The sequence below is a fragment of the Nicrophorus vespilloides genome, unplaced genomic scaffold, assembly GCF_001412225.1.
Source record: "Nicrophorus vespilloides isolate i.1.1-1 unplaced genomic scaffold, Nicve_v1.0, whole genome shotgun sequence".
NCBI classification, from domain to species: Eukaryota; Metazoa; Arthropoda; class Insecta; order Coleoptera; family Silphidae; genus Nicrophorus; species Nicrophorus vespilloides.
In genome coordinates, this window is record NW_017097187.1 from 188,273 (window position 1) to 207,901 (window position 19,629).

Consider the following 19,629-nt stretch of genomic DNA (forward strand, 5'->3'; position numbering starts at 1 on the left):
AGTAAATCAATGAAATGTGAAAACACTGCTTTTTCGAATGTTCTAGTTTCAATTTTTCAACTTTGAACGCGTATTACAGCAATATGGATAAGATCACTGGAATGTATCTATACTTGCTGGATTCCCCAAACATTCAGCTTTCATATGCATCTTTTGGATTCATTCTGTCTATTATAGTTTTCGAGAAAATCAATGAAATGTGAAAACACCGCTCTTTCGAGCATTTTTGCAACTTTGAACGCGAATAACAGCCAAACGGATAAAACCACAGTAATATGTGAATACTTGTTACATTCCCCAAACATTCAGCTTTTATATGCATATATTGGATTCATTCTATCTATTATAGTTTTCGAGTAAATCAATGAAATGTGAAAACACTGCTTTTTCGAACGTTCTAATTTCAATTTTTAAACTTTTAACGCGTATTACAGCAATATAGATAAGAGTACAGGAATGTATCTATACTCTAGCAGATAGTTTGGAAAACGCTGCCCTAAAGAGTTACATTAACTTTTATAGAATGTGCAACGTTTAACATCCATGTTGGCTATTTAAATTTAGTTAATAAAAAAGAAAAAAGTATATTTATATTGATTCATTTATTCTTTTATCATAAACAATAGATTATATAAAAATTAATATGTATTTGATTCTTAAACTAAAACATCTGATTGGTTATAAATTACTTAAACATAAGGATTCCAATTGCTACCATCCTCTGGTAACAGATTATTTGTTACAAGTAGAATGATATCAACAATCCACCATATACCAACTCCACCAATGGTCAACAATTTTCCAACAGCTGTCCCAGTTTGACCTAAACAAAACCTATCCATTCCAAGGAAGCCAAGTAGAATGCTGTACAGCAGCGTAGTTGTGAAATACTGTTCAGAGTATTTGATACATGGAACATTCTCCTTGAAGAAGGTTCGATTACCAAAGCAATCTATGTTATCCAATACTGTGCATCTGACTTTCGTTCGTTCCACTTTCTCGTAACGCATACCACCGAATTTAACGCATCCATAGCCTAGATCAGCTTTGGCAGTGCTGTTACCCTTCAGATCAAGGGGCTCCTCGCACTTGACAAACTCCCAGGTTAGGTAAGAACATTTCACAAGTGGACCTAATGGATTGAAGGTCTTATTATCTTCCACTTTGGCACTCACTAAATACAACAGCGTAATAGCTGTTGCACCTTTGAAGAAGAACATTTTTGTGCATAGTATATTTTTTGTGGTTATGATGTCAAGTCAAGTTTTGTTTGGAAAATTTTGATGGATGATTTTAGGCAACCAAATGAACAAATTCAATTAATTGTTGATTATAAGAAGTTCTAATTAATCTCAAAATAGTAAAAACATGATTTTATTAATATTAATTGAAGTGAAATTGAATTAAAGGTTTTGTCTAATTAAATAAATACTTAAAAATGCTATGTGGACAACTTCAAGGTAAAAACGTAATACCTTTCATTCCGTTTGCGCCATTAGTTAGAAAGAGACAAAAGTTTGTTTATTGACTTTGCAAGAAGTGTCAAGAAGTGTACTTTATAGGTTATATTTTAGCGTCAGCAAACATTTAAAAACATTTTTTTCCTTGATATTGTACACGGGGATTAAGACTATTCACCCCTTAACAGACTGTTATTGTACTTGTTGGTAGCATTTAACTGAGAGACCCGGGGATCTGCGTTGTGGTGATATATTTGGTCTATAGTGTGAATAATACGTACACAAAGTGTTTTTGTTTTGATTTTTTTGTGAGAGCCGTTCCTGAAATCCATTCATCATTTTTCATAATATGACTGGTTTGATGATGGATTACGAGTTCAAAATAAAAACGCAGAATGAGCGTGTGAAGGTGGAGGACTTGTTTGACTACGAGGGCTGTAAAGTGGGCAGAGGCACCTACGGACACGTATACAAGGGAAGACGAAAAGACGTGGGGCAGGACGCCAGGGACTATGCTCTGAAGCAAATAGAAGGCACTGGGTTATCAATGTCTGCATGCAGAGAAATTGCGGCAAGTCACAATTGCAATATATGCATTGAATTAATAATGATTTGTTTGATTTTGATTGATTTTAGCTGCTACGGGAGCTGAAGCATCCAAATGTGATAAACTTGATCAGGGTTTTTCTCTCTCACAATGACAGAAAGGTGTGGTTGCTCTTTGATTTTGCAGAACATGATCTTTGGCATATTATCAAGTTTCACAGAGCAGCCAAGGCAAATAAGAAACCTGTGATGGTGCCCAAGGCAATGGTGAAGTCTCTGTTGTATCAGATTCTGGATGGTATTCACTATTTGCATTCAAACTGGGTGTTGCACAGAGATCTGAAGCCTGCCAATATTCTAGTTATGGGTGAGGGACCCGAACGGGGTAGAGTGAAAATCGCGGATATGGGCTTCGCGCGATTGTTCAATGCTCCGTTAAAACCGTTAGCTGATATGGATCCCGTAGTTGTAACTTTCTGGTACAGGGCTCCAGAATTACTTCTTGGAGCTAGACATTACACAAAGGCCATCGACATCTGGGCCATTGGATGTATTTTCGCGGAGTTGTTAACGTCCGAACCGATATTCCACTGTAGGCAGGAGGATATCAAGACAAGCAATCCCTATCATCATGATCAGCTTGATAGGATTTTCAATGTGATGGGATTTCCGCATGAAAAAGACTGGGAAGATATTAGGAAAATGCCTGAGCACCCAACACTGTTGAAAGACTTCAAGAAATCAAAGTGAGCTTACTTAATTTATGTATATATTTAAAGTTATTTACTGATGAATATTGATTTCAGCTACATTAATTGTTCTTTGATCAAGTACATGGACAGACATAAGATAAAGCCAGAGAGCAAAGCTTTCCATTTGTTGCAGAAGTTGTTGTTGATGGATCCTAACAAGAGGATAACGTCGGAGCAGGCTATGCAAGACGCATACTTCAGTGAGGATCCGTTACCAACACAGGATGTTTTTGCTGGTTGCGCTATTCCGTACCCAAAAAGGGAGTTTTTGACTGATGATGACCAGGAGGACAAAGCGGAAAGCAAGAGGCAGGCGCAGCAGCAGCAACAGCAGCAGCAAGCCCAACAGCCCCAGCAGCAGCAGCAGCAACAACAGCAGCAGCAAGCTGCTGGGGATTCTAATCCTGCCAAAAGAGTCCGCTTGGCTCCTCCCGGTCATCCAGGACAAGTTAACCCGCAGGTATGGATTTATAGCAATTTATATCTGTAACATTAATACTAATGCATCTCGTTATTTATCAATTGAAGGTCGTACCGATATCGCAACAGCAGCAAGAATTCCATCAGCAACAAATGATGTACAACAATGCTACACAGCAGCAGCAAAACTTTCAACAAAGATTTTAACATTTTATTTATACGTTTGTAATTTTTAAATATACACATTTATATATTCTTAGAATTTATATTGGTTTCGTAATTATTATATAAAAACTATAATCAAAAGAAAGAAGGAAACAAGAAACAAAAAGATATTTATTACTATATCATCATCATATATTCCCTTATTCATAATAATAAAATAATTTTAATAAAGTCTCATTAACTATGCAATCCTTTACAATGAAGTGCAAATAAAGTTGCATGCCTTTCAGGGGCAAAACGTTTTCAAAGGTTTACCATAAGTGGATCCATCTATAGAAAATTATGTAACTACAGAAGTTCAGGTGTTTTGGCGCTGTTCAAAAGTGACGTCATTTTATTAATCTCAAAAGGCAACCAAAGATACACAAAATATTTTATTACAATTAACAATTTAAATTAACAAATCATGTAATTAACGTATTAATTATAATAATTTTCAATATAAAATAATTTTATTTATTAAAGTTCAATTTAATCAAAACAAATAAAATTGACTCATATTACGATGACGAAGATTTGTTTGTGATTTATTAACAAATAATGAGAATAATAAGTTGATAAAACTGTATTGAAATAATTTAGATATAAGGAATTTCGAAAGTTTCCCCAAATTAAGGAGATTTTCATATTTATTTATAAACAAACAAAAGAAGAAATCGAAAAAAATATAATAATTATAATATTCTATTTACACGTAGTACTTATTCATATACATATATTATTTATAAATGATAGATTGCAATGAATTACTCTATATATATATATATTAATATATAATATTATTATTAACAGATTAAATAAACGATACTTTATTTCATATATAAACTTATAAATCAGTCAATCAATTCAAAGTTTTTGCAATATAAGAATTTCTTAATATTATCTTTTTTTGTTTCACTTAAATTCATCTTTAAAAATAGAATCGACAATAACGCTACATTATTATGCTATCGTAATGATAAAGAGCGGTTAATCTTGTGATGAGCATTATACACGAAGAAGTATCACATACGGAATATGCAACTTAACAGTTATTATCTGGAAGCTGCGTTACAGATGAGAATACGTTTTGGAGAGTCTTTTGATTATTATTTTGTTACGAAAAAATATAAACAAACATAAAGTTGGTAAAGATTAAATAAAAAAAAATTAAAAAATAATAAGAAAAGACTGAGGTTAAAACAGAAAGTAATCACGAATCGATATATAATATATATAAAATACAGTCTTTGTGTATGTTGCGTGTGTGTGTGTATGGTTTTTCATCTTTACGTCTTCTTCAGCAAGGAACATATTTTATATATCTATGTATAACATATGTATATAGTGTTGTAGAAGGAGTTTCTTAAATATCGAATGATGATGATTGTAATAATAAATTAAGAGAGGGATAGAGAGGATGTGTATATATATAAATATACGAATAAACGCCTCCGATCACTGCCTATAAACCTATCACAGTCCTACACACAGCGATTGTACAAAATAAGGAGAAATAATATAAACGATGATAATAATAATAATAACTAATTAACAAATTGTGTATAGATTAAAAATGAATATAAAAATGTTGACGACAATTATGATCAGGCCTAAGTAAATAAAAAGTACATTGCTGTAAACCCATCTGCGAATACTGGATCGGTGCTTTCGAACCAGTTTCGAGTCATAAATGCATCCAATTGGAAAACGCAATGCAATACGTACAGTAAATTAAAATACAATATAGTAATATATTTAAGTGATACGCGATATGTTTGATAACGAATGGATTCTTTGCAGATCGGGACAAATCTGCGCGTTCTTTTTGTCGGCGGTGGCCGACAGAGCAACTGTTGGATACATCTGGACGGTAGTGAGCGTTGGAGGAATGTTTGGGTTCGAGTTATTTCCTGTTGTTGGTGGTGGACAGATCGGAGGTGTCGATGCGGCGCTCGAGGGAATCGCATTCGGCGAGATCCTCACCGTTAGCTTGGTAGAGGCTCGACTCGATGGAATCGAAATCAATGGAATCGTAGAAGATCCCGCCTCCGGCGACCGCCCCCTCGACTGACGAACACTCCGCGCTTCCGCCTTCTGCTTCGACGACTACGATGTCCGCGTCGTCCAACGAGTCCGGATATCGGTCGCTTCCGTACGACAATATCCATTCGGATCTAACCATCTGCAAATATCCAAAGTTTCGTTAATAAACATTCTTCAAAGATAACCTCGCAATTCGCGCACTTAAAAATAAATTCTCCAAACCTGCTTTAACATAATACTCTACCATATCAAAAAAAAGAATAGATATATACGAATAAATATATAATTCTTTTTTTCCCCTTATCAACTCGTCCGCCTTCGTTCTCAAACAAATTAGCATTTAATATGCATGTTAAAAATAATAATTAATTTTTGCGTAAATAATACAACGTAAAAAGGAGTGCCACGAAAAATAATAATTTTGAAAAATAAAATAATGTCCAAGTGCGTTACACAAAACAAACAATGAATACATACACATACGCAGATTGCATCTGCTTTGTTTTCAAAGATCTTTTAAAACATTCTGTATTTAAAACGAATCATGTAATTTGAACATGAGAACTACAGAAAATTGCTTGTTTTTCAGTGAATTAAATAATTCATTTTTGAAAATTTATTGATATAAGTCTGAAACTAAATATTTAAGAAAAATCGAGTTTTGTATTTTTGTTTTAATAGATCTTAAAAACGTAGCAGAAAAAAATCCTTGATATGCATATAAAAGAGAAACACAAAAATAAAAAGTTTGTTAAATTGTGTTAGTGCGTGTTTGGTTGATATACAAGCATGCAAACAGCAGATACAGATAGAGATAAAAGGGTGCGCAACACAAAGACCTACCTTCTTCATGCGATATGAGGAGTCAATATCAAATCCGGCAATCGCATTCACGTTTGCAATACTCGTTCTATTTCTGTTTGTGAATTGGTTTGAATATGTTTTTTTTGTTTTTGTTTCGTTGAAAATGTGAAGTGGACTATCTAATTACGACGGTGCGGCGCGGACCCGTGGTTCAATGAATCCGTTTCCGTTTCCGGTGCATTGTCGAACCGGACGCAAGCCCATCGCCAATTGCCATTCAATTGATGATCGCACCCGAAACGCACTTGCAGCGAAATTGCACGTGCTACTATCATCGTATATACGATGAAACAAACAGCAGTAAACGATGAAATTACGAAGAAGAAAATTACTTATTTATTTTGTTTGGTCGGTGTGTGCAAATCCATTTTCCGTTGCGAAATTGCGCGCTTCGCAAGCGACGATATGATTTAGAAATGAGCGCGGAATCAGAGCAGGTCGAGCTATGGAGAGATAGACCGTACATACATACGTACCCAAGTGTACACGATTTGGGATGATTTCTATTCGTCGAGAGCGGTATTTCCTTTTTGTTTCGCGCGTTGAAAGAGAAAACGCGACGGCTTTCGTGAAACCAAAGAAATGCAGCAACATGTGGGTGAAATCTAGGGGCGGATCAATAGATGCATTCGCCCCCCATTGATCTCTGTTTTCATTTATTCAAATTTCATTATTTTATGATGCACTGTTTATTTCCACGATTGAATATTATGATTTAAGTCTACATTATATCACGAATGTAGACTGTATTTTCGAAAATATAGAGTTTCGGAAGCAAACTTTGGTATTTAATCTGTCTGTTAATTAAGCTACTTACTATAACTACACTGAGGTGGATGGGTGGATAAACTACGTATCTACTGAAAGCTTTTAGTGAATGGTTTGTTGTTGTTGTTGTTGTATTGGATGAGAGATGTGGATGGATAAGAAGCAAAATAAAAAATAAAATGATAGACTTACTGTACACTGTCAGAGCGGGGTATTAATATGTTTGGAAAATAAACGCACAAGGCGACTCCATATTTATGCAGGCCGATCCATTTTCCACCAGTTCCACGAAAATAGTTTGGACCGTACCTTATCGGTTGAGTCCCGCACGCTGTTGTTCCTTCGGACGTTCGGTGTTGAGGATTTGCGCAACGTCGACAGAGCTGTGGCGGCGATGGCTGTATTGGAAGTGTTGCAGGGTATTCTGCCGTAGCTGCTGACCAAGGAATCTTTCAGCTCGAGATTGGTACGCGACTTCCCCGTGAGCGAGTCCTTTGCTGCAGTTAGAGAGGCATTCCTCGATTTGTTCAAAGAACAGCTGCTTTTGCTCAAACTGTTCCCTTCGCTCCTGTTGTTGCGCCAGGATTGCGCGCTCTGCGGTCGTCCTGGTGACTCGCCACTACGGCTTCTGCCACCAGGACTGTGCTTTCCCGCGCTTCCCGGTGGTTTCGGTGCAGCGTAGCTCTTCACCAGAGGGATTCTCGATGGCTTCCTCCTCGGCGTCTCCGAACCGCTCTTCCGCGCGCTCTCCGCCTGATCGTGAGCGGACTCCGTGCTCGAGCTATGATCGAGCTGCAGGTTTATAGGAAACGGACTCATCGCCTTCATGCTGGCCGTAGTAATCTCTGATCTGGATATCGTCAGAGACGGAAGAGCTGCCTCCATCGTCGGTATTATATCAGGCGACCTCCCGCTCGGCGGCTTCTGCAGGTTCTCCAGCATCCTCACGCGCGCTTTCGTACCTTCCAATTCAATATTCCTATCCTCCAACTGCAAACCCATATTACCATTAACATACAAATCGAACTCAAAAACCATAAAATACTTGCCTGAAATCTGAGCTCGTCGTTCTCCTCTCGCGCCTTATCCAATTTGTCCACCAGGCCCAATTCGAGACGGGCCGCCGTGTCCAATTGCAGTTGCAACACCTACAAGCAGACATTCATACACATAATTTTCACTAAACATTTCGACCGAATTACGCAATCGCGTTTGTAAACCAAACAAACGTTAAATCCAAAGCAACATATAAAAAAGCGCACTTAGAAAGTTTCAAATTTCTACAGCAAAGAACAACGAAAAGACAATATAATTACCATTGTTTACACCGTGCAACTTTCATTTTTTTATGTATTTATATAATTTTTTTTTTCATATCTCACTATCATCGAAGTAAATAAGTACATTCTAACATCTATATTGTTAAGAGACAATTTGTTCCCGCAAATAATACCCTCTCGATATTTTAAATCTATATGTAGCAAAATCCCGAAATAATTGGCATGGAGATTGAATGCAGCGGTAACAGTAGTGCGAAATGCTTGTAATAAGCGCATTCACATAGGTTGTAGCATGACGCACGCACATGTATAATGAAAACTTCCACATGGATCCGGTAAAGATGCAACGGTTGTTTAGTATAATATTGCACATACACGCATTTACTTATCTAAATATGTATGTTGATATGGATACTAAGAGTAATTTAACATCGAGATGATGGTAGAAATCAATCTATGCACAATGTTATTTTTTTAAAACTTGAATGAAACGAATTAGATCGATTGTAATGATATTGCAATTAACCAGTTGCTGTAACAATGATTCAGACTAGTATCGAATAGGAATCTAGGAATGACTACGCAAAACAATGGAATTATCGTTATATTGCAGGAGAGCAAAACGGTTGCGAATTCGTCGGAGTCACCTTCGCTCCGAAGTAAAAGCAATGTCGAGCGAGACTCGCAAATTTAATTAGCGCTCCGGAATGAGTTAATTTAAATTAAATTTAGAACGCGAAGGGAAGCGAAGTGAGAGTGAGCGAGAAGGAGAGAGAGAAATTGTGTTGTGTAACACGCAAGAAGTGGATGATTCATAACTTAGCGAATATCATTTTTCTTGCGTAAAGTGAGCGTTGGTATTAAAATGTTTAAGATTAAACATACTTATTTTTATAAATTTACAAATATGATCTCTTTAATGTGTAACCGACTTAGTTGTTTGCTTAATGAATTTGTCCTAATAGCTATGATGAGTTAATTGATAAGCTTACGTGGTTTTGAACGGTGGAGGTGAGGAGGTGTTTTTGGAGTACGATGGGATCGTACTCTTTGAGGATGGCCGCAATCTTCTTGGAGTCGGGCAGCCTGACCTTGGGAATGTCGGTGCCGAGAGCGTCGTCGATTTTGCTTGGGATGGACTTGGACGTCGTCGGAGCGGCCTCCGCAACGTCCGCACATGTACTACTACTACTACTAGTCACGAACTGCGAGTGCAAGTCCTGAATGCGCGAGTTCACTTCACCCCTTTGACTAACGACCGCCTTGAGCTGCTCTTCCAGGTCGTGTTTGGCACCGAGGAGGTTCTCCAGGTCCTCCTGGAGACGGGAGGTGTGAACGCGACCTGCTAGCACTTCGGCCTCCATCTCTGCAACGCGCTCCAGCAGGTGATCGCGCTCCCTTTTGAGCTGCCGCACATCGTCGACGGAGGCGTGGAAGAGAACCCTCTGGAAGTCGGATTCCTTTGTGGGACTGCTGTTGCCTTGATCGCGGAGTGCGCCTTGAAGCGCCTCCACCTCATCCTTCAACCGCGTGCCCTTCCTATGGATGATGTCCAGCAGATTCCAGAGTTCGTCCTCAGCCTCGTTGCCTGCCGTCGCCGTCGTCGAGGTCGTCGTCACAGCGCTGTGCGTCTCCTTGCTGCTAGTTTCCGTGCTAAAACCAGAGTCCTGGATTGCCGATTCCGTCTTCTTCACGCGCTCCTCCTTGCTCGTGTTCAGCTTTCTTCGGACCTTCACTCCGGGTTCCCATTCTGCTCGTCTCACGGCCACCGGTATGTTGGAGGTCATCGTGGCCGGCGTCGAGCTGGCCGCCATCTTCGTGCGCAGATTCGGGAAGGTCTCGATGACGAGATCTCTGAACTCGAGCAGGGCTCCCACTTCATGCTGCAGCTCCTGTAGCGCCACCAGGGACTTTGCCTGCTCGTTGATGAGGTAGTGGAACGGACCGGGCTGCTGTTGCCGCAACTGGAGGCAGTCCATGCCACCGGAACCAGCCTCACCCTGCAACACAAACAAAACAAAAAATTAGTAACAATCGCAACGGAGGTCGTTAGACCTTTTGAACTCTCGGAAAAAGGACATCGCAGCCGCCGGCAACAAACAATAATAAGCATCATAATTTCGCCGATTGGATTTTCCGTCGGAGGTGTCCAAGTGAACCCACATGCTCGTGTCAAGACACCCAAACGAGATACAAGAACGCCCACACCTTTAGAAAGCCGAAACACCCGCAATTCAAACGGTATTACATCATCATCATCAACAACATTTGGAAGAAGAGAAGCCGGACAACGCAAACACAGACGACAATAACTGTGCAAAAGATGTTTATGTTTATCCTTTATCATTATATTTATGTAAATTAATTGATTCTAATATCTCATTCTCATTTATGATTCTCTTATTGAATCTTTGGTTTTCTAGCCTTAGGGCTCAATGAAAAAAGAAGTGAAAACTGCACTGTTTTCTTGTTTTTCAAGAGGATTGAAATTGCAGTAATATATACATAAAAAAAATAGGTCGAGACCATTATGTTCTATTAGAGAGTATGTAAAAACAAGTAGGCAAAAAACAAACAAAAATAGAATAGTGTATGTCAATTGGACGTTGGAAAGTGGAAAATTGTCCAAGAATGTCGGAGCGCAAGCAAATTAGCGAACGAACCTCTTTTCATGCACGGTAAAAGTGTAACAACACTAGACGAGCAGAGCAGAGAGACTCGGTCACATGAAATGTTTACTTCGAAGGAAAAAGAAAGATATGCCACGAAAACAATCTTTAATGTAATCTCTCTCTCCCATAATATCGTCCCATTGCCAGATGCAGCATCCAGAATGGAGCGAGCGAACGTTGATCTCTCCTCCAGAAATAAATGAAGAGGAACGAAAACCCACGCACAACTCAGAATCAAAAAAAAAAAGATAATTAAAATTTCATTAATACCCAATGAATTTCTGAGAACGAAATTTAAGATATCCGGATTATGGTCTATGACGCACACTTGCTTTAATTTATAACCATTTTTTTTTAATCAGACCTTAGTGTTGATTAGTGCTGCAAATATATGAATATACAGGCCGTTTGAAGACACGTTGACATGCTTTTTAATTGAGTTTAACTTGGAGTGACATAGATGTTTACATGTTCGTATAATTACGGCCGATTTGAAAACATTTCAAGTGGACTTGTTAACCAACACTAATTACGGTAGCAGTGAGCTAACTTACATAACCAAGGTTGAAAAGTGTACAGAAATTGTTCAAAATTTTGCATAACAGTATAAAAAAAAATGACATGCGAAATTGTCTCGAAACAAAATAGATTTGTGTCTGCATTAATACAATTGGATGCTTTGCGTTTAGTCTACGAAAGAATTGACTTAAGTCATTTGCTGAGCTAGTCGAATCTGAAAAGAGGTCTTTCTTTCTTTCTTTCTTTCTTTACTTGGAAAATAAACAGAAGCCAATAATTTTGTTTACGTTTCGCATGTGATGAAGCAAACCGAACTGTTACGAAACTGAATCACACACACACAGAGTGAGTGTTGTTTCCAATTAGAAAGAAACACACTCGGATCTTTCATGCGATGCGACCGCATGCACGTCGATATCCGAATGGGACACCTCCACTTCTTCGATGGATTTATTTATATTTATTTATTTTTTTTGCACGTTGCGCTCGTGTTCTGCCCATTTTCCATGAAACGCGAGATCCAGGGACGCCGATCCAGTTACACCTTCGACACAGGAGACACACGACGCGTATATTAGAAGTATTAAATTTAATATTCTTAATGTCGCCTGAATAGAAATAACAACAACAACAACAGCAAGAACGAAATAGGCCAAAACAACAACATTAAATGTTGAGGGGATTGGGTTTTAATTAAGAAAATGGGAATTGCGAATATCACGCACAGGGTGCGACTGCTATCGTTTAATTAATCTAGAAGGGTGGACGACGATGATTGTGTTTGAAGAGCGAGGAAGGAGGATTCACGTGAAGAGGTGGTAACGGAAGGAAATCTGGTAGCCGCGGATGATGCCCGTTATTGTTAATTAACTATGACAATCGTGCCTCGGTGAAAATGAGATCGGATCTCTCAATTATTATTGTTATTATTAACCATTAGATTGAACCGAAGTCTGCCCCCGTTTTCTACGCTTCTGTTACTATTTTTGTTTTTAAACCCCCCAACAGTAGCAAATCCAAGAACTTTCTACTGTCCCAAGTGTATGATAGATACAGACACACGCAGTTCGGAGACAATTAGATTTACGATCTGCATCGATTTTTTCGTTTCACTTTTATGCAATTAATAATGTCTTGTCGGAATTATAGCACAATTAAAGCGTGCGTCTAAAGGATTAGAAACCTCTAAAAGGACTCACCTAGGTTTCGAGATTATTAACAGAACTATAATATCCAATTAGATTTTGCAAATTTCATGCGGAAATCATTGATGGTAAGTATATAAAAGCAAGTATTGTGCGATAAAGAGACACGAACAAGCGATCTAAGAGTGGCTGTGATTTATCAAGCTGTGTCCGTTATTAAACAACCTTGACATTGGCAGTAATACCGATGTTAATGTTCACAGGAATCGTAAATTACATTTTCCATGCTTTTAAACTGAAATTTATTATATACAAAATGCAATATTTTATGCATAAAATACAAATTTAATTAAAATTCGAACTCGAAATGAGCAAATTAACTAAATAATTTAACAACATAAGATTTATATCAGAACAGTTAATTAACTTTTCCAATTATAAAATCAATATTAATCACATAAATAGTAATTAATAAATTAAAGTAGATTGGTTGAGTTTTGCAATGAAATAATGGAAACAAATTAAGTTTATCGAAGAGAAGAAGAAGAAGACATTGATGATTAATTAAAAATGACGTTGAGTTTAATTGCAGCAGCATTGAGTAAATGCACTTAGCAATTGAATTAATCCAATTGATTTCCATTATTGGGAAATAATAACGCTAATGATGCTCCTTGTTTTTATTTTTTTAAATTATTTCTTTGTGCAAAGTTTTCGAGAAATGGCTTTTATCTGCTGAAAATGGAAATAATATTTCCGTGAAACCAATGAAAGGCGATTGCATATATAAAACAAGTATAGTGGAGGTAATAAGTGATTGAAAGCACGGCAAATTAATGTAGTCGGATCTGGTGTCTTTGGAATGAGCGACAAGACTATTAATAAAAGCCAAGTGCAAGAACGTCGATCAATCACGAAATAATGCGCGAGTTCCGTTGAAAGGACGAACGCGAGATTCAATAAAAAAATAAATGAAGAATCCCGAGATTGTGTTAATATTCAATTTCGAGTCCATCCATCGGAAATTTATGGATTGGACTACTTTTGTATCTGTAGAGAAATCGATTGAAAAAAATTAAATAAAATTGAAAAGGACGATTGAGAAAATAAAAACATTGATATCGTAGTAAAAGTGAGTTCAGAGAGTTCGCAGTGAATCGAATAATAAATCACAAGACGATGTCGTTGATGATGTTGTTATTAATTAATACTTATGCTGTGTGTTGTTCGCTGGGATGGGGGGGTCAACTGGAGTCAAAGAGAGAACAATTTAAAAGACTTTCACCTAAAACATTGTTGCGGCCGGAGGAAGGAGGAAAATTAAAGAAAAGTCGCGTCGTGTTGATGTATGTTTGGCATGTGTATAGGAAGCAGAACTGGCTAATGACTACGTGTCAACCGCAACGCTTCGAGAGACAGAGATGATGAAAAAAAAAAGAGAAGAGAAGACACGAAGCAGTAACGACTGAAGGAGAGGCAAGGATACTTGAAAATGCGAGAAACGTTAAAAATAAAAGACTGAAAAGAATAAATTTGAAAAATTGATAATTGCGGCGAGCGAACCAAATCAGGAAGCTTAACCTTTTTCCGCCAATCACTTTCATTCGAATGCAACTCTACCAACAACCATCGACTTTAAGAGCAGCAACTAAATTCATATTAGCTTTGTCTCTTTGTTTGATGGTTCTCCCATGCGTATCGGCCTCAGGACTACTTCCTTTTTTTTTCCCCAAAATCATGCTATCAGCATCTTTTGGTTACAAGCACTTCCAACAGTTTTAGAATCCTAAATGTGGACACAAAAGAGGGGTCTCCCTGTCGACGACTAAATATAGAGCGTGGAGAGGAGGAGGAGGAGAGGCCTGAACCCCGACGCCCCGAAATTTATTTATAACTTGGAAGCATAATGCCATCATCCACGTAGTACATCTGCATATCCGACGAAACCGAACGGGTTGCGATTCCACCACGCATTCAAAATAGAACCCGATATTCCGGTCGCATATTTTATATTATGTGGAAGCAATAAACTTGACCTCGGCCTCCTGCGGGGAGAAAAAATAAACGCGCAAGAAGGAATAACTCCATCCACTCCATCGCTACAACCAGCAAGAAAACCGGAGATGCACACACACACACACATATAAATAAACCTATAAATACTTATGCATTACTCAACAGTTAAACTAAATGTATTACATTGAATTTAATAGCACCATCACCGACTGGTTAATCTTCAATGTTTACGAAAAGTTCATAGCATCACAAAAAAAAAATATTACTTAACTCGGAGTGAAAGGATTAAGTAATTTTATAGCAAAATGTATTTTAATAATAACTCTCTTAAACCGTCTTCAAAACATACATGTTTATTTTAAAGAAAAGCATACAAATAGCTTTTCTGTGATGAGAGAATAATGGCATTAAATCACGAATCTTTAAATCTCGAGTATGTTACACACAATTTGTACTCATATGATACACACAACTTTGACAGTGAATGATATTTGTTATTATCGTTTAGTTGTTTCTTTTTTGAAATAAAATCTTGAACTGAAAATATTACTATATTACTGTACTTTTTGTAAGTTAAATGAAGTACACTTATATTAAATCAACTTATAAAGATCCTTCATTTAATATGAACGCTACAGCAATCATTCGTATTTACGTGTAATTGTAGTTGATGATTGGAATTAACTGTGCATTCGAAATGAGAAAACGTTCAAGATTGTCAGCGTGAAATGTATGATTTGAAGCAATATTATGATTGTTGTGGGACGAAGGATTATTATTATTAGATGGAGGAGAACATATGCACTGTATGTGTCAGATCGATTAGAGAAAACTTGCGAGTGTGATAATGGTGGAAAACGAGTGCTAAAAATGTTCAATTAGATGCAAAGCGGCGATGCCGGCAATTTAATCGGGTTCATTAGAGAGACAATTGCTTAGAAAGTGTGCACTGAAACACATCGTTAACTATCAAACTAGTCACAAAAATGTAGAACTGCAGAGCAGGCAGCGGAGAAGAGAAGAAATCTATATTCGCATGGAATCGATGATATAATAATCCTATTAGAAAACCATCTGACTCATTCATTCACCTTCCGTGCAATTTGCTTTTAGAAATCTATTTTCGACGAAAATTGAACTATTTTACAATGATTTCCTCTGACAGTGATTATTACATTTATTGACATTTCAAATACATACTTGATTTAAATATTTTTAATTATTGACATTATTACAAATCGATATTTTCTTTTGTTTCTTTTTATTATTAATAAATTACAAATAATAAATAACTGGTTGTCAAGGTTATTGGATCTAAATTTAACATTAACATCATACGGCAAGCGGTCATAAACCTAGTATAGTAAGCAAGTCATTAACAGCATTATTATTATTAAACTAATTGACTTTGTAATTTTACTTCTTACAATAACACGATTACCATACGCATTCGGATGTTAAACCTCGCCGCCAACTATTTATCGATTGTAACACGATACGTACACACTTCTGTCATATCATTCCTAAAAGCTTGATGATTCAGTGCATGAAGAAAACCTAGCACTTCTTATCATCATCTTTCATTCCAAATACACTTTCGATTGAATGAAACAACAACAAAGAAAAACAATATTCGTTACTTAACTAATTGAAATATCAATTTGATTCTTCTTAACTTAACGAAACGTATAGTTTCCAAGAGAAACATTTCAATATTAGATTTAGCATTTATCTTACAAATAAAATAAACTTAATTATAACTAAATTATAAATTAAAAAAAAAAATAAATTTAATAATTTCAATAAAATTTAATTAAAATTTTGAAATGGATTTAATTAACTTTAATTTTAGAGTAAAAATGTTTCACGCGATTAAAACTAATGTATAATTTCATGTAACTAATTGTCCAATTAAATGATTAAAACAGTTTTGAACAAACTCGCAATTAAATAGACTATATTGAAATATTGGATAATAATCTTTTTTTTATAAATTAAAACCAACTTAATTAAAATAATTTTGCAAAGTTTTTAACTTTTAAATTAACTTTTTGAATAAATAATTTAAAGCCAATTTTTAAAGCAACAATTTTCAATCTTTCCTTTTACATCATTCATAAAGTAAACTAAATCAAATTTGAAAATGTACTCGTAATTGAATTATTAAATATCTGGTTAAATTACGGTTTATTTATTAACAATGCAATTTCATGCTGTTGACGTTGATGAAACACCGGAGCATGCATTTCGGTTGACCCCAAACTGACCTATCTGCATGTAACTAAAGCCCATGCATTATTGATCGATGGGCGTTCGGTGGAAACATGGATTTCGCATAACGCGTATGACATTGAGTGTAGCTAACTAACAAAGGTACGATTATGCACCTACAATAATATTTCCCATTTTCAATGATCTTACTGAAAACATTAGCCCATTCTTTCTGTGAAATTCCATATTTCAATTTCATTCTTATTTATATTTCTTAGTGTCTATAAAATGTGTAATCTTAATGTTTTCTAAATGTGTACTTGTCTAAATGTGTTCTCTAAAATTTCTATTCATGTTCTAAATCTCTTCCTGATTTCAAGAATGTTCTGCATTTAATCTACAAATGTGCTTCTATCCTATAATGTAATGTCTATAAAATGTGTATTAAGTCGTCCTTTAAAATGTGTGATCTTAATGTTTCTAAATGTGCACTTGCCTAAATGTGTTCTCTAAGATTTCTATCCATGTTCTAATCTCTTCCTGATTTCAAGAATGTTCTGTTTTTACTGTACAATGTGTTTCTATCCTACAATGTTATTATTTTTTTTTAATACTCATCAAATCTAACCCTTAAACTGCATGCTGAAAGAGCTTAGGCTTAAGCAGTATGAATACTATGTAAAATTCACACATGTAAACCACTTCATATATGAATAAAAACATTTGAAACACTGAAACAATAATATTTTCTGGGTTCACCGGAATGGAACAATCGAAAAGGTCGTCGACAATTAAATATTCCGACAACATAATGATTTCCGCTCGAAAACTAAAATATGGGAATCCAAAGAGGAAACAAACAAATTTAAAACTTCAACAATAATAATTGAATACAGATAAACGTCGTTTCGATTTACGCAGATTCACTTATTTTACACTTATATAGAATTAAACCCTATAGTTACCTCACTGTAAATATGGGTTCATTTTACGCCGATTCGATTTGCGACGTCTTCTGTAGTAACGAAAACGACGTTTACCTGTATTATAATTTCTTATTGAAAACTTTTAGTTAAGATTTTCTTGCTGATCTTTTAGTTTCTTCGATGATTATTATAATTTTTTTTTTATAATACGATACGTTGCGGAGAACAACCTCATTCGCAGCTGAATAATTTCAAGGTTGATCTCGAAGCGTAATTAATATGTTTATGAGCGGCAGCAGCATTAGCAGCAAAAGGCAACGGCAACGCCGATCCTTTTCGATCCTTTGCTTTCTTCGTGCTCGACGGGTTTTATTTACGGCCGCGGGGGCGGACCAGGAAACACACAATGGGATACAGCGACATCGCGAAAATCAATCGCCTCACCATTACCATCATCATCATCATCATTATTATTATTGTTGTTGTGACTATGGATAGAAAACGATGGTGAAAGGAGATCATTGTTTTGTAACGAGGAGGCTGCTGCAATTTTATTTCATTTGAAATGGTTTATTCAACTCGTCGTAAATCAAACTGCAATTCGCGCGGATGTCTAAGATGCGATGGTGATGATGATGATGAGGTGGTCTTGTTGCAGGAGGATTCACCGTTAGAACATTGAAAATTGAATGTGTCGATTCGCATTCGACAAATCAAACACGAGTCGCATGTTTAGGTCGACGCAGCAGATTATTGACACTAAATGCAAGTGCAAATATGGACTGTGATTATTATCGTCAGGACGAGTCGAACAACAGACGCATTACAGCCTTAAAGTCGCAGAAGAAATTGCAATCATTTAATTAAATTTGTAGCTATAGACGAGCGAGGAGGAGACACACGCAAAGGCTCGATTTTAATTAATCATATAATAAACAACGACATGCAATTCGCGTGATGACACATACGACTTCTACTATATTCATTAACCCAAATGCTCGCCAACCATTTGAATATCATCCCATTGTCGCGTTGAACTTTTTGATCTTTAATAAATTTCACCCGAGAGAAACTTTCAATATCAAAAAGTATCATTAATCTTTCGTTAATTAACAATAGTTTAAATAATTATCTTAAACATAATTAATTTCACCCATTAATGAAACTATTTTTTTTTTAAATTAGAAAATTAATTAATATGTGTGTACTGTGTTTCAATAATTACAGTCTTATGGAAAGTTCCCAAAAGAACATCAAACAAACCTATCGGCACTTGTAACATCTGCATAGGGCAATAAAACCCTTTTGGAGAAACTCTTGGGTTTCTCATACTTTGCTAGTTTTAAAAGGGAGGTTTGTTACAAGTCTATAAAAACTATGCCAATTAACCTGCCCCAACAATTGTTAGATTTCTCATCCTTTGGAGAAGGTAGAATATTACACTTTTATTATTTTAAATTAGTCCTAGGAAGGGTCCTAGTCCTAGTTAGCTCGAAACTCATGTGAGTCCTAGTTAGTCCAAGTAATAGTTCTAGTCTATACTACTCTTGAACAGCAACCTATGCTTTTAGCATCTGGAAGCTAGATTAAGAATCTTCATCACCTACGTGTTAAATAAATACGATTAAGTACACAGACTTTAATCTTCACTCTTCCATAAAACCCACCAGGACTCCACATCAACAACAACTTTACTAGTTTTTACAACCCATTTATGTAACTTTCTTAAACGGGAGATTTATTACAAGTCGGACAGTTAACTAATAATTGTAAGATTTCTCACCCTTTGGACCAGCGCCT

At 36.3% G+C, this 19,629-nt stretch overlaps 3 protein-coding genes across 5 annotated transcripts in view; 1 reads left to right on the top strand and 2 right to left on the bottom strand.

The window, feature by feature from the left end:
* Positions 1–630: 630 nt before the first annotated feature.
* Positions 631–1,288, bottom strand: LOC108559346 (TM2 domain-containing protein CG11103). Its single transcript, XM_017916592.1, has one exon. The coding sequence runs from the start codon at positions 1,218–1,220 to the stop codon at positions 690–692; it is 531 nt and encodes a 176-aa protein (XP_017772081.1). The 5' UTR covers positions 1,221–1,288; the 3' UTR covers positions 631–689.
* Positions 1,289–1,496: 208 nt separating this feature from the next.
* Positions 1,497–3,415, top strand: LOC108559336 (cyclin-dependent kinase 8). The gene is made up of 4 exons (XM_017916577.1): positions 1,497–2,031; positions 2,097–2,752; positions 2,813–3,218; positions 3,287–3,415. Exons 1-4 carry the CDS (start codon positions 1,810–1,812, stop codon positions 3,383–3,385), a joined length of 1,383 nt encoding a protein of 460 aa, XP_017772066.1. The 5' UTR covers positions 1,497–1,809; the 3' UTR covers positions 3,386–3,415.
* Positions 3,416–4,224: 809 nt separating this feature from the next.
* The window catches only part of LOC108559354, a 37,327-nt gene continuing 21,922 nt past the window's right edge, over positions 4,225–19,629 (bottom strand). For 2 of the 3 annotated variants that reach the window (XM_017916603.1, XM_017916604.1), the window contains exons 2-5: positions 9,333–10,340; positions 8,110–8,208; positions 7,370–8,050; positions 4,225–5,567 (exon numbers count right to left, since the gene is read on the bottom strand). In XM_017916603.1, the coding sequence (XP_017772092.1) occupies positions 5,289–5,567; positions 7,370–8,050; positions 8,110–8,208; positions 9,333–10,340 (2,067 nt within the window). In that variant the 3' untranslated portion in view covers positions 4,225–5,288. Of the gene's footprint in view, positions 5,568–7,252; positions 8,051–8,109; positions 8,209–9,332; positions 10,341–19,629 lie in introns of all 3 variants that reach the window. The other variant, XR_001890934.1, reaches the window with a different exon arrangement.